Source organism: Myotis nattereri, assembly GCF_964212035.1.
Source record: "Myotis nattereri genome assembly, chromosome: 9".
Taxonomy (NCBI): domain Eukaryota; kingdom Metazoa; phylum Chordata; class Mammalia; order Chiroptera; family Vespertilionidae; genus Myotis; species Myotis nattereri.
The window spans coordinates 9,001,181-9,015,372 of NC_138084.1; the positions used below are offsets into that span (position 1 = coordinate 9,001,181).

The window sequence follows — 14,192 nt, forward strand, 5'->3', positions numbered from 1 at the left end:
TGGGAATCTGGTCCAATGAAGTGCTCAGGTCCAGCCAATTCTGTCCCCGCAGGCCCCCAAGCAAGTATAAACAGGGAAAGCCTGCCAGCAAGCTGCTCATCACCTACACCAGTGGTCGGCAAACTGCGGCTCGCGAGCCACATGCGGCTCTTTGGCCCCTTGAGTGTGGCTCTTCCACAAAATACCAACTTCTGCGCATGGGCCACGAAGTTTTAATCGCACATGCGGGCACGTGGTATTTTGTGGAAGAGCCACATTCAAGGGGCCAAAGAGCTGCGTGTGGCTCGCGAGCCGCAGTTTGCCGACCACTGACCTACACCATCCACCTTATAAGGGAAGAAAACAAACGGGCCCGCGATGTGGCCTGTGACCTGGAAACCATTGCTGGTGGTGCAGGCACACGGCCTTGGCCACCAAGAAGCCCGCACCGGGGAAGGACCCGCCTCGGGCCGAGGGGCCTGAACTTGCGAGGTGCCCGTGGGTGGGTGTGGAATTACTGCGTGGGGCCTGCCCCTCCTGCGCGCACCAAATGCTACTGGCGGCCTAACCTACAGAGCCCCACCGTTCATGCAAACACATGCGCTCAGTCCCGGCAATGACAAGCAGAGCCACTTAAAAGGCAATCGACTGGTAGCACTTGTCTTTGTGCATAAAAAAGCAGCTATTGCCATGGGGGTGGGAATCCAGGAAACACACAGATGGACAAGAATCTTCGACATGCAGAGGGCGAGGGGAGGAGAGAGACGCCCAGCCTCGAAGGTCACAAGCCGGTTCGCCCAAGGTCACAGCCAGCTCAGCAGCAACATGGAGACCAGACCCACACGTCATGACTCGATGTCTCTTCATCTCTCCTTAAATTAATCATTTTGATGAGCCTGAGTCTACCAAGCCCATGGCCTCATAAGGCCCTTCCACAGGGCCAGGTCTGCAAAAGCCATTTTCCCTCTTTAAAAAATGGAAAGAGAATAAACTTCTTAAGGCCTTGGCTTTAAGAGGTCCCTGCAGCCTGGAAAAAAAAAATAAACCCTGCCCCACTCAGCAAGCATATGATTTATTGGGATTACAGTCCTATAAGCGGTGTCTTAACAACACAGAACAGGAAACGCCTCTGATTTCCAGCTCAAAGGAGGCTCTGTTCTTTGGGGGAGGTGGGCAGGGGCCTTGGGGAAAGAGTCAGGTTGGCAGATGGGCCACGCGAGCCCCAGGCATAAGGCCCTGTGCCTCTATCCCCCACCGGCGGGCCGAGTCTGGGCCAGCAGCTGTGTGCCCTCTGTGCCCGCCCACAAGGACGTGTGTATGATACTGGGGCAGGCCCCGGATGTGCCCACTGACTGGGCAGGGCCTTGAGACCTGGCGGAGCTCAGCCCTGAGAAAACTGGGCTGTGGTTTCTTAACTCCCACCTTTGGCTGGGAGCACAGAAGGCTCTGGGGTGCGGGCGGGCCTGGCTCCCAGGCCAGGAGGGTTTGGGGAGGTCCAGGATGCCTAAGGCTGGCTCCCTGACAAGGTTTCCCCATCACCATCTGAGCCCAGCCCGAGCTATGAGCACACTTAGAATCACACAGGGACCAGCCAGGCAGCTGCAGGTGAAGATCAGGGAGGGGGCGGCCAGGATGTCTCCCAATTCTTCCCATGACTTGGCCCCACCTTCAGTGGGAGCCACTGCAAGCCTGGGGGTGACTGCCCACTGCAGTCACCTTCTCACGGATCTTGCTGTTCCCACGCCCCTCCCGCCGTGCTCTCTGGGCCGGGCTGTGTGGCGGAACCTGCGAAGATGCCACACGGTCCCCAAATGATGGCACAGGCAGAGACTTCTCTGGGAAGGTCAAGGTCCAGAGAGCCACCGCGGCCTAACACAAGCCGGAACGTCCACGGAGAACAAAACGAACGTTGTCCCACTGAAGTCAGACTGCACGCCCAGAACAAAGGAAGCGATTCTAGTCCAATTCACATATTGGACTAATTATTCTTCTAGAATTGCTTGGTAAACCAGAATGGTTTGGCTCAGCTGGTGTCAGAGCTGGGCAGGCATCTTTCTTCTGACCCCCAGGCCTATCTCCTCCAGCCGCCGCTGCCTCAGAGCCTGGAGCTAACCCCCGCCCCCCCACCATCCCCGTTTGAGGACAGGTGACTTCTCTTAGAGCCGAGCATAGGGCTTTCTGTGGGGAAAATACGCTTTTCTTATTAAAGCTCATCTGGTACAGATTAGAGGCAGTAGATAAACCTCCACTCGTCCACATACGCACACGGATATAAATTTAGAATACAGCCAAGCCGGGACCAGCTGCCTGTGACTTCCCCGCCTGTTCCCGGGGTTGCCCTTCAGGCCCCCGTGGAGCCTAAAAGTGAGCACTGGAATGGGAGGTCGCGTGTGTGACCATCGGGACATCCTGGACTGGCCCCTGGGCCTCCAGGAATAACAGACAAACACTAACAACTGCTGTTTACAGAGCATTTACTGAGCACCTGGCACCGTTTTCAGCCTCTTGAACCTCTGGGCTCATTTACCTCTCCTATCTACGGTATGAAGCAGGTACCATTACTGTCCCCATCTGATAGATGGGGAAACTGAGGCCGGAGAGGTGTAATAAGCTGCCCGAGGTCATGCCGAGCTGGTAAGTGGCCAAGCTGGGATGTGGTCCCAGGCAGAGCGCCCGCCCCTCAACAATATACTCCACTGCCACTTAGGCGAGCCGATCGGCCTGCCTTCCAGCCTGCACCTGCCCCATCGCCTTCCTCTTAGGGGGAGGAGCACCAGGCACAGTGATTATATAATCTGTCACCCTAATGGGCCCCTTTGAGAGGGACGAGGAGTGCTACTACCAACACCACCAGGCAGCAGGTGAAACGAGAGCCGTCTCAGGCAAACGGACCATCTGGTCACCCTGGTGTGAGGGCACCCAGAGTGCCAGGCAGTGGGAGGCCGGCCCTGCCTGCCCACCCGGGAGGAGGTCTCCACTCGCCCTCCAGCTAAGGGCATTCTCACAGCCCTCAGCCCATCTTATTATTATTTTATTTGTTTGGCTTTTGTCTGCTGCCTCCCCGGGCTGCAATTTCTCCGAAGGCAGAGACTGTTTGCTCACTGCTGTTTCCCCCCCTCAGCACAGCAGCCCACGTGAAACCCAGTCTCCGAGTGTGTAAAGGTGCGGCTCAGGTCACCCTCCCGGGGCAGCGCCCTCGGCTGCCCCTGTTTCCGGGGGGTCTGCTCTTACTCCAGAATTCTGGGTCAGGCCCCTGAACTCGTGAAATGGGGAGCCGCTCTGTCTTCCACTCTTGGAGGCTTGAGTCGGCCTGGGTGCTGGCAAGTGGTTCTCTTTAGGAAAAAGCACACACACTGCCCAGACAAAAAGATGACCACCTCATGGGAGAATTTTCTGCGGGGCACGGCCTCCTGGGGCGGCGAGGCAGCCTCTGGGAGGGCAGCGGGGAGCTGGGATCGAGCCTCTCAGGAGGGAAAGGGCAGACGTGGTTCTGCACATGTCCCTGTGCCCTTGGGCCCTGGTGGAGGGGACACAGCCATGATTTGGTAACTGGGCTTGACTCCAGGGTGGCATCTCATGTGGGCGGGATGGTAGAGATTCCAGGGGAGATGGCACGCAGGCCACTGCCCCTCCACCCTTTCTCACGCCCCCCCCATCCTTTCTCACACGGCAGGGAGGGCTGTGGGTGCTGTGAGGTCCGGGGCCCCTGACCCAATTCTCAGGCCAAAGCTCCCAGCTCAGCGGCTGGGCGGGCGAGCAGCTGGTCCAGCAGGCCGGGTATCGCTGCTGCCCACACACCTGGAATGCAGGCCTCTCTCCTCTCTGCTGGGGTGCGGCTCCCCCCGCCCGCAGGCCACACCTCACCTACGGGGCTCACTGCTGCCATGCGCAGGAGACAGGCCTCCTGCAGCCGTGCCCGGCGTCTGCGGTGGCTGGCAGAGACCACACACTCTCGCACCATATGGCAGCCAGACAGAAGGCCTCCGACCTGTTCAAACGCACGGCCCCCCAAGGGCACTGTCACCAGCACCCGCCTCTGCCAACGAGGCAGGCGTGCAAGGACCGACCCGCGGGCTGGGCGGCTTCATTTACCCCCGACGCCTGCTGCGCAGCGGCTGAGGCTTTTGCTTAGGGTTTCCGGGTCGGAACTCCTGCCTGGATTCACTGAGTGAAATCACACAGCACCCGCCTTCCCCACATCCCGCAGTCTAAGGCAGAGAGATGACCTAGTCACACTGTCAGGTAAAGAGTCCCCAGAAACTTCTAGAAGGAGGAGGGGCATGGGCCTCTGGAGGCCTAACAGAGATGCACAGTGAAGGGGGGAAATTCCCGATGGCAACAACTGGCTTTGACCCAACCAACCAGAGAAAGAGGAGAAGATGGTGCGCGCTCCTGGGCCCCGACCCTGCTTTCTGCACCCACATCCCAGCCGCAGCCTCACGCAGGACCCCGGCATGGCCTTCTGGCAGCAGCGCCCCCTGCTGGGAGGTGCGGAGGGCCTGGATGTGCCGGGTAAGCACGAGGCCACTGTGCACAAACGGCCCTCTCACGCATCCACCCCGCGAGGCAGGACTCGCCATTGGTCTGCATTTTACAGACGTGGAAACCGAGGCTTCGAGAGGTTTGGAGACGTGTCTGAGGTCACATAGCTCGCCCATCTGACTCTTAAAAAAAAGATTCTCGGGTCTTTCACGAGACCACACTGACCCCCACAAAATGCTGAGCCTGCGCGGGGGGGCGGGGGGGAGGGGGGGGGCAGAAGGCTCCCCCCAGTGGGCCCACCTCCCGCTCCGCCCAAACCCCAGCTCCTGCATCCACAGCCCCATCAGCCCCGATGTCAGCGGGAATGGGAGGCTGGGCTGGGCCCCGAAGTCGGGGTGCACGTGGACCCCTAAAGAGCCTTCTCCCCCAAATCTCAAATATTCAAGTAGCAAGCGGGGCACGGACGGCTGTCGGAGGCGGCTGGTCTAGTGGGAGGAGGAAAGCTAAGAGCTGCCTGTCAGGCAGCAGGAGCAGGGAGCTCTCGGCCCCAGCCTCACGTCTGGAAAGCCAACCCCTCAGCCTCCGAAGGGACCTTCCTTAAGAAAGGAAGTTCAGTTCTCTGCACAGGGATTTTCCAGCAGTTCTGCAGACAAAGGGGATTGTTGCTGCCGGGTTAGAAAAACACTCCAAACGAATGAGGCCCCGGGGCCTGGCAGTTCCCCCTGCGAGGACCGGTGGGCCCAACAATGGGGCAGGAAGTCATATGCAGCGGGCAGCTTCCCAGGGCACTTGTCAGTGGGGGGGGGGGGGGGGGGGGGGCAGGATCCTGTCCCGTCTCCAGCCCGTTACCTGGCACCGCCACTTCCTTTGTCTGCCCCAATCCCTGGCCTGTTCCTTTTTGGATGCTGGACAGATAGATGCCCACCCTCAGGCTGGCCACCCAGGACCAGCGAACTCAAGTCTGTTGGAGAGGAGGCTCTGAGTCGTTGCGATTGAGCTGCACCAGCCATGCTGGGTCGAGGGGGTGCTGACCGAGAGACCCGGCTTCCAGCATCTTGCCTTCTCGCTCCTGGGCGGCGGGAGGGTATGTCACCTTGGATCGTGCGAATTCACTGTGTTATTATAACCAGGCCTCCCCGCCTGGACTCACATCTGCCTCTTCCTCGCTGGGCCCTTGGGTGCCCTGCTGACCCTTTCTCAAGGCCTCGGTCTGCTCACCTGTAAATGACAGCAATGGCTCCCTCCAAGAGCTAATGTGAGGGTCTGTTAGACAGCTGTGCATCTAAAGTGCTTTACAAACTGCAAAGCTTTGTCTAGATCAGCTGTGGGCAAACTACGGCCCGCGGGCCGGATCCGGCCCATTTGAAATGAATAAAACTATTGAAAAAAAAGACCGTACCCTTTTATGTAATGATGTTTACTTTGAATTTATATTAGTTCACACAAACACTCCATCCATGCTTTTGTTCCGGCCCTCCGGTCCAGTTTAAGAACCCATTGTGGCCCTCGAGTCAAAAAGTTTGCCCACCCCTGGTCTAGATGCTTCTGGCCCAGGCAAAAATAAACCAGATCACATCACTCCCAAGCTTAACACTGGGCAAGGACAGCCCACCACGCGTAGGTCTGTGGCCAAGCCAACTAGAAAGGGGCCCGATCACCCGAAACTTCAGAAAGCGCTCCACTCACTCTTGGCCTCTGAACCAACAGGTGGATAGAACCCAGTTTTTAGTTCTTTGAAATCCTTGGGTGGTGCGTTATGATAAACCTACAGTCTGTGCATGTGTTTGTCCAAAACAGTCCTCACTGCATTCGTCCTCTGTGACATCTGGTCTACCTCGTCTTCTGGCCCCGGCTACTGCCAGGGCTGAGTGAAGAGGGAATTGAGGGCAGGGACTGAAGAAGGCATATATGAGAGGGAGGGGAAACCTGCCTTTGAGGGCTTGTGATATTTAAAGTCACCACTGCTTTTGGGTTATTTATGCATTAAACAAGATTTAGTTATTCTAGTGCTTCCATAGGTTTGTGAAAAGTAATTATACCAACAATAGCAGCTACCATGTGTGAAGAGTTTACTCTGTGTGCTACGTCCTTTAAATACATGACCTCATTTGATCCCACAAAAACCTCTGGAAGTAGGTCAAGCTACTTTCCATTTAAAAAGCTGGGGAAACCGAGGCCTCAGAAGTTAAAGAACTTCCCCAAAGTACATCACTGGTAAACGGCAGAGCAGAGACCCCGTATTACGGTCGTTGACCCCAAAGCATCCAATCTTCAGGCTCTACAGCCTATCTCACTAACGGAACAAAATATTTTACTGCCCTACTATGTGCTAGGGACTGTTCTACGTGCTAAGGACACAGTGGGGACAAGGCCGACCCATGATACTTACATTCTAGTGACAAGTAACTAAGCAAATACTAAGCAAGGCGATTTCGGGAGGAGGAAGGCACTCTGAGGCTGATGGAGAATGACTGGCAGCAGGAGGGCCACCTTCCTGGGTGCACTGCAGACCACAAACAAGTCACTCCAGGGTTTACTGGGTGGGCCAGTCTGGGGAACACATGCAAACAAGTCCTTAAGTCACCCAACAGCTATTCTTCTTTCTTTTACTGCCATTTTGGGAAAACAGATGGAAATTTAATGCAAAAAAGGAGACGAGGAAAAGAGAAAAGAGCTTAACGTTGCAAATCTTCTTGAAATGGCATTTAAGGGAGCCAGTCAGTAGAATGAAGCCACCAGTGCCATCATCTCTATTATCTGATAAGAAAACACTTTCGCAAGCTGAGCAAAAGCTTAACGAGCCCCCTTCTTCAGACTGAGCACACGGCCTATCCGGGGCGCTTCCTAGTTATGTAAAGTGCTCATGGGGAACCCCCCCCCCCAACCCACTGCATCTGGAAAGGAACAGAGAGGCGCCTCTGTCCACGCTGTGTACCTCACTTGTGTCGGGGGCATTCCCCAGAACAGGGGACTCCCCCAGGGAAGTAGGCACTGCTCAGATCCCCACGTTACACGGGAGGAGACTGCGGCTCAGAGGTAAGGAGTCTTGCTCCGATCACAGCCAGGGCGCCTCTGAGGGTGCTCAAAGCCCCCCAAGAAGCATTTACCTCGATAAACAAGTATTAGTGATGACTTAAAAAACAACAACACACCTAATTTTTTCGTTTTTAAAATGTAGATCCATTTGTCATGAAATATGCACTTTGAAACAAGCAAAGTCCTTCCGGGACTTTCGCCGCCCATGCCGCCCTGCCTGTGGCTGTCTCCTCGGCCCGGTTACAGTCCCAGTCTGTCCCGATGCCAGCCCCGGCTCCAGCCTTTCCAAACATCCTCCTGAATACGATGGCGGCGAAGATGGCGACGGCTGACATACTGTGCGCCAGGCACTGACTACTCTAAGTGCTTCACGTGTATTAACTCAATGAACCCCACAATGCCCCTTGAGGCGGCGCTGTTACTCTCATGCTAAGAAGAACAGGCTGAGGCACAGAAGCCAAATGACCCGCCCAACTACTGGTCAGCGGCAGAGCCGGCCTGGATCCGGGCCGGCTGCAGGGTCTGAGGGCCGACCTAGGACATTTCCATGCACCAGCCTCCTCCGCCACTGTCTGCTGGTTTGTGCTCATTTGTCCCCTTCTCTCCTGTCCTTTGCCTCCCTCATTAGGCTGCAGACTCAATCACATAAGCCCCTCTTCGGAACACTTACACCCCTTCCCCATGGACCCACAGACACGCGGGAGAAATGTGAGTTAGTAAGTGAAACCCTTACGATGCTATCTGTCTCTATCTGTGCTCTGTGATGCGAGCTACAGTTAGCAGTGGTATTTGAAAGTCGTTGCATTATTAATTATTATTGTCAGTAGCAGTGGTTATATTAGTAATATCAATAGCGGTATTAGCAATTGTATGAGCAGCAGTTTTCCTAGCCCAGATAACACTTGAGACCACATTTTAAGAAATGTCATACTACATTGGAGAAGAAAGACTACTCGGGACATCAATCAGAAGAGGCGTCCTGTCTTTAGGTTGACATGGCCCCACGTGTGTCCGCACTCACACCCCTCGCTGGGCCTCCTGTGCAGCACACAACCTGTGTATCTGTTCTGAGCGGCCCTGCCCAGGCCTCTTTACCCAGGCCTCCCTACCCCAGGCCTCCCTACCCCAGGCCTCCCTACCCCAGGCCTCCCTTCCCAGGCCTCCCTACCCAGGCCTCCCTACCCCAGGCCTCCCTACCCAGGCCTCCCTACCCCAGGCCCCCCTACCCAGGCCTCCCTACCCCAAGCCCCCCTACCCAGGCCTCCCTACCCCAGGACCCCCTGCCTCAGGCCAGGAAAGGGCTGGAATGCCATAGAGAAAACACTAGAGTGGCAGCCAGCAGGCCAGGATCCTGGGGCTCTTCAACCACTAGCCTCCTGCCGATGGCATCACCTGCCAGAGCCACAAGGTCTCGTCTGTAAAATGAGTGGATGGAGCAAAAAACGTGCCTAAGATCCCTAACGGTGACATCACTGCCATCCAAAGAGGTGGCAGCTACACTGACGGAGGCCAGTTACCGCCCAGACCCTGCCCACAGGGCTTTTCCTCAGAGCACCAGCTCACGTGATTCTCTACCACCTTTCCTGGTAGGTGTGAATACCCCACTTTAGAAAAGAGGCAACGGAATTTCTCAAGAGCCCAGGAAGAGAGCCAGGAAGCAGAACAGGGGGACATATTCTGGCAGACCCGAGACCGAGGCCAAAGCCCACATTCTGAGCCTCACTGACCCCTGTACATCAGCCCAGGTCAAACAATCCCCTGCCTCCTGGGCCAGGCCTTCCCCATCTGCATCCCAGCCCCCCCCCCCTCCGGCCCCGCTCCCCCTCCGCCCCCCGTCGGTGCCAGCCGCCTCCTCATAGGCAGGGAGGCAGCCACCGGTCAGTCCACACACACAGGCACCCGGCCCACCAGGTGTGCAGCCCAAGGAAGATCCCTACCGCTCATTGTTCAGGGCCATTCTCGGGGGGTCCAGGTTGGGGTTCTCCATGGACTCCATCTGTGGGCACCGCAGGAAGTAGTAGAGCGTGTGGAGGGCGTCGGGGGACCAGGTGATGGGCTGGGGAGGCTGGCGGGCCTGACGGGCGGGGCTGGAGCCAGGACACAGGGGGCGGCGCCCCTGCATGTGGTGCATGGCTCGGGACACCAGGTCACCTGCAGGGGGAGCAGAAGGGAGGAGAGAAAACGAAGTCTGAGTTCATGGCCCACATTCTCCCAAGAAGGCTTGTAGCTAAAGCCTCGTAATTACGGTCTAGTCTGGGCGGAGGCGGAACCTGTCACCCAGACACACCGTGGCCAGTTTCCCTTTCACTTTCGGTCTTGCCTACACAGGCAACGACACACCTGGCGGCCCGCCCTCCACAGTGCAGGCCCCTGTGGTTTCTTTTTCGACATCCCCACTCTCTCCAACACCCCACGGGCCTCGCCCCAGCTCTCTGACCAAGGGAGTCCTTCTGGGCCCCCTCTCCCAGCCTCCCACAACCAGTGCCAGACGCAGGGGACGCCCCGTGCTGCCTGGTGCAAGGCCAGGCACTTCGGCCAGGAGGCTGCCTCCATCCCCTTCGCGCCAAGCAAAAGCACCACCACCACCATCCGCCGAGCACGCTCTATGTGCTCAGCATTCACCTCCCTAGAAAGAGGATTTGATGTGATCCTGGGGCCACACATTATCCCCACTTTACAGGTGAAGAAATGGAGGCTCATGCGGCAAACACTTACTGACCCCACACATTTGCCTGCTCACAGGGGGGCCACCCAGCTGCGGTTCACTAGCCAAGGTCAGGTGGCTAGGCAATGGTCTGCATTGGAAACCAGGCTGTGAGCTGAGCTGTGGCTTGGGCTGTGGGGTCTCAGGGCCCCACGTCCTGTGCTGTGTTACTGCCCAAGTCCAGCCTTTTCAATATCCCCCCAGCCCGGGCAGGAAGCTCCCATCATTGTGTGCGGCCACAATGCTGAGAAAGGATGGGTGAAGCAGCCCCAGGCACCTGCGGGCCCCTCGGTTCTGGGACAAGTGGCGCCCTTCCATCCTCCAGGCCTGGGAACACAGGCGCCTCCCCTGGGGGCCAGCTTCCTTCCAGCTGGACATGGCTGACCCCGAGGGGGGAGAAAGATGCAGGTTTTAATTTGGCAAGTAAAGGGTCATTCAATGTATGGCAGAACCAAGTCATTCATTTATTCAATTTATCATCACTCGACAGCTTCTGAGAGTCTGGTACTCCGTTCCACGGTGTCCCCGGCACCCTGCCTGGGATCTACTGTATAAGAGGTGCTCAGCAAACACTTAGAGAATGAAGAAATAGCCTTGCACCTGTTTCATTTCAACATACAATGTTGGGGCAGGGGCTTGATTTGAGCTCATTAGTCGCCCAGTTCTCCCACGACAGCCATAGCGACGATGTGTGGCTTCTATCTGAGCAGGGACAATGGCACCCCTGGAACTGATCTCCACTGGGAAAGAGCGTGTACCCTACCCCAAGGTCCTCACTCCTCTCCACACGCCTGGCTGTTCGTCCCTGCGGCTCTGTGCCTCCTGACCCAGCGGGTGGAGGGCAGCAAGTTACTGACAAATGGCTCCCATCCCCAAGACTCTGATTTGATGGGTCTGGGGCAGGACCCGGGCACCTGTACTTTGTAAAAGTCCCCCTGGCAGATCTACTGCCTGGTGGGGTCTGAGAATCACCAGGTAAGTGGGTGAGAGCATAGATCCCAAAGTCAAGTCAGGGCTCTGCTACTTCCAATCTCACACGCATTACTGAGCAGAGCCTTGGTTTCCTCATCTGCAAAACGGGAGTCATCACAGCAAACCTCAAAGTTGTGCGGATCCCAATAAATAACAGGAGGAAAGCACTCAACATCCTGCACAGCACAGAGTAAGTGCTTGACAGAGGTTAGCTACACCCCCATCACGATTCCCGGCCTCTTCCTGTCATCCCGCCCTCCTGCGGGCCGTTCCGTGGCTCTTCCTCCCAGGACCTCTGTGTGCAGTCAAGCGCTGCCCCACATTTCCCAGGACAGGAGGCCGGGTCCTGAAATGCCAGCTCCCAGCCCTGCCCCCGGGCTCTGGGTGGTAGAAACCGGGACCGACACCCCCCCACCCCGCAGCCGCCTCAGCACAGCTCGTTGTACCAGCTGAGTCGGCTGCCATGAGCCGAAACCTGGCTCCCGCCTCCCCAGACCCGAATGCCATCACTTCTGGCAGGACCACGGGGCCAAGAGGAGGAGAAGTCACAGAGCCTGCGCTTTGCATCCCAGAGAAATCTCGTGGAGATAGCATTTCCGAGGCAGACAAAGTGGACGTCGTCATCATTAATCACGTTTATGATTGTTTTCTTGTTACTGGTGCAGAAACCGTTGGTAACACAATTCCAGCCAGAATGCAGGCAAGAAAAAAAAAATCCAGGAAGAAATGGGAGCGTCGCGGAAGGGCTCCCTAACTGGAACAGGGAGGCCCGGAAGGTTCGGGAAGGCCGTGGAGGCAGCAGGAGATGGGGGTCCCTGCACTTCTTGGCTCCAAGCCCAGCTACGTGTCATCAGTCTCTCTCAACAACCAGACAATCCCGATCGGGCATCTAAAAACGCACACTGCTCTGCACCCCTCATTTATGGCCAAAGAGAGCCGCTCGCGTTGGCTGTCCTCCCAGAGGGCTTTTCCTCCCGGCCCCCTGAGATTTTCTAGGCTTCGTGATAGACATGAAGAGAGAGAAAACCTCAGTCAGTCTTTACAACCACCCCTTAGGGGAGGCATTTCTGTTTTACAGATGAGGAAACAGGCTCACAGAAGTGAAATGATCTGTCCCAGTTGCACAACTAGCCTGTGAAGCAGCCAGGCCTGGAACTGGGGGCCCTGTGTTCCAACCACTTGCCCTCGGCTGCTGTGCCATGGCCACCTAGAGCGTGGTCTGCAGACTGTTACTGGGTCACAACAAGTTAATTTTAGAAATTTCAGAAATTTAAAAGCAGCAACAACTCCATAGCAATGCCTATCTAACCTAATAATAATAAAAAAAGTTGGCTTGCGTTTTACATGTCTTTTAGTTTACTTTCCTGGACATTTATTGCTATTGTGTTTTATTACAGTTTCCGTCTGCAGCAGGGGGCAGGGGGGATGAAACCCCCAGCTAGTATGAGAAGCCTGGGCCCAGATTGGACACTCGGAGCTGCTTCTGGAAACTTCTTGGACTTGAGAATCACTTGATCCTAAGCTCAATGAAACCTCAGTCTGAAGCTCAGAAACACCCACGGGGCGTGAAAAGCCCGCCCTCGCTGCTAGTTAATCACGAGAGCCTTGATCAGAGGTGCTGCAGGTTTCACTGTGGTCTGCCCACCCTCATTATGTGCCATCCAATAACACCAATAAAGCCAGCAGAGAGTCTGGAGTGCAGCAGGCTCCTCCATCTGGCTGCCTTTAAAAAGAGGGGTTTTGTTTTGTTTGTGTCTTATTTTCCCTCCATTGACATTTTCATGGGTAGAGAGGGACAGAGGAACATACAGGTGCCCAAGTTCCTGTGCAGCTGGACCTGATGCAAGAAAGAAACTTCTTGACCTACCTGGCAGGCTGGGCTTGGCAAAGTGCAGGGAGCTGATGCCTGTTAAACCTGGGGTAAGGTTTTAGGTACAAGGTGCTCGGTGCCAAGTATCGCTAACCTCATTAAGATCTTTAGTCTCGGAGAGAGGAATTGCAATATCTGCCTCCACCTTGTCTCCTCCCTCCTTCACAGCGGGATGAGCAAAATCCCTGGTTTCAGAGCGAGAGGGAGCGCGGGCAACTCGGTGCACGACACGGACTGCTTGGTTTTCGGTGAAAAGAGGCTACGGGGCTGCTTCTTCCCTTTGCCCTGAGGAGCAGCGGGGCCAGGATGTGGACCGCTCCTAATGCACGTGCACACACGCATGTGCACACACACATGTGCACACGCACACACACCCCTGGCATCTGGTACTGTTCTGATCACTGGGCTACAGGACAGAAGGGGAAAAGCAGAGTCTCTATTCTTATGAAGCTGACAGGCCAGATGAAAGGTGACAAACTATTTACATGGGAATAGATGATAAATGTCAAGTGGCGATCAAGGCTTTGAAAAAAACCAAAGCCATAAGAGAAGAGACAGAGGAATGAGAGTGGGTGCTCATCCACGCAGGGTGCTCAGGGAAGGCCTAATAAGGTGCCATTTGGGCAGAGACTTGCAGAGCATTAAGGGGGAAAGGTCACAGGCACAGGGAACAGCTAGTGCAAAGGCCCCGGGGTGCGAGGTACGTGGCCACGAGGCTGGGAATCAGGCTGAGCACGGTCATCTAGATAAAGCCAGATCAAATATTTGATCGTGGGCTACAATGAGGATATAGATTTCACTGAGTGAGCCTGGAAACCATAGCAGGCACGGAGGGGATGCTGAGCAGATGGGTAATTTGTGTTTTAATCCAATTTGTGTTTTAAATGGCCCTGGTCGGGGCTGAGTTGGTAGCCGTGGAGGTGGTGCACGGGGAAAACTAAGAGCTGAGCGAGCTTCAGAAGGTAGGACCGCAGGACTCTGTCTCCGGAGTGAGGAGTAAGGACAAGCCGTCCCCTGAGGGAGGCTTCTGAGTGCCCCCTGGCCTGCAATGGACACAGGCCGCGTAGGGAAGGACAAAGGCTCAGGGCTCAGGGCCCAGCCTCGGCGTCAGCTGCCCGAATGCTGGCGGCAAGGCTGCTAGCCACGTCC

The 14,192-nt window shown here is 56.2% G+C and overlaps 1 protein-coding gene across 1 annotated transcript in view; it reads right to left on the reverse strand.

Annotated features, from left to right (window-relative positions):
* Nucleotides 1-14,192, reverse strand: part of ABTB2 (ankyrin repeat and BTB domain containing 2) — a gene marked incomplete at its 5' end in the record, with an annotated part of 136,930 nt that overhangs the window by 19,434 nt on the left and 103,304 nt on the right. The window contains one exon of the mRNA XM_081100433.1: nt 9,435-9,648. Coding sequence (XP_080956559.1) covers nt 9,435-9,648 — 214 coding nt within the window. The remainder of the gene's footprint in view (nt 1-9,434; nt 9,649-14,192) is intronic.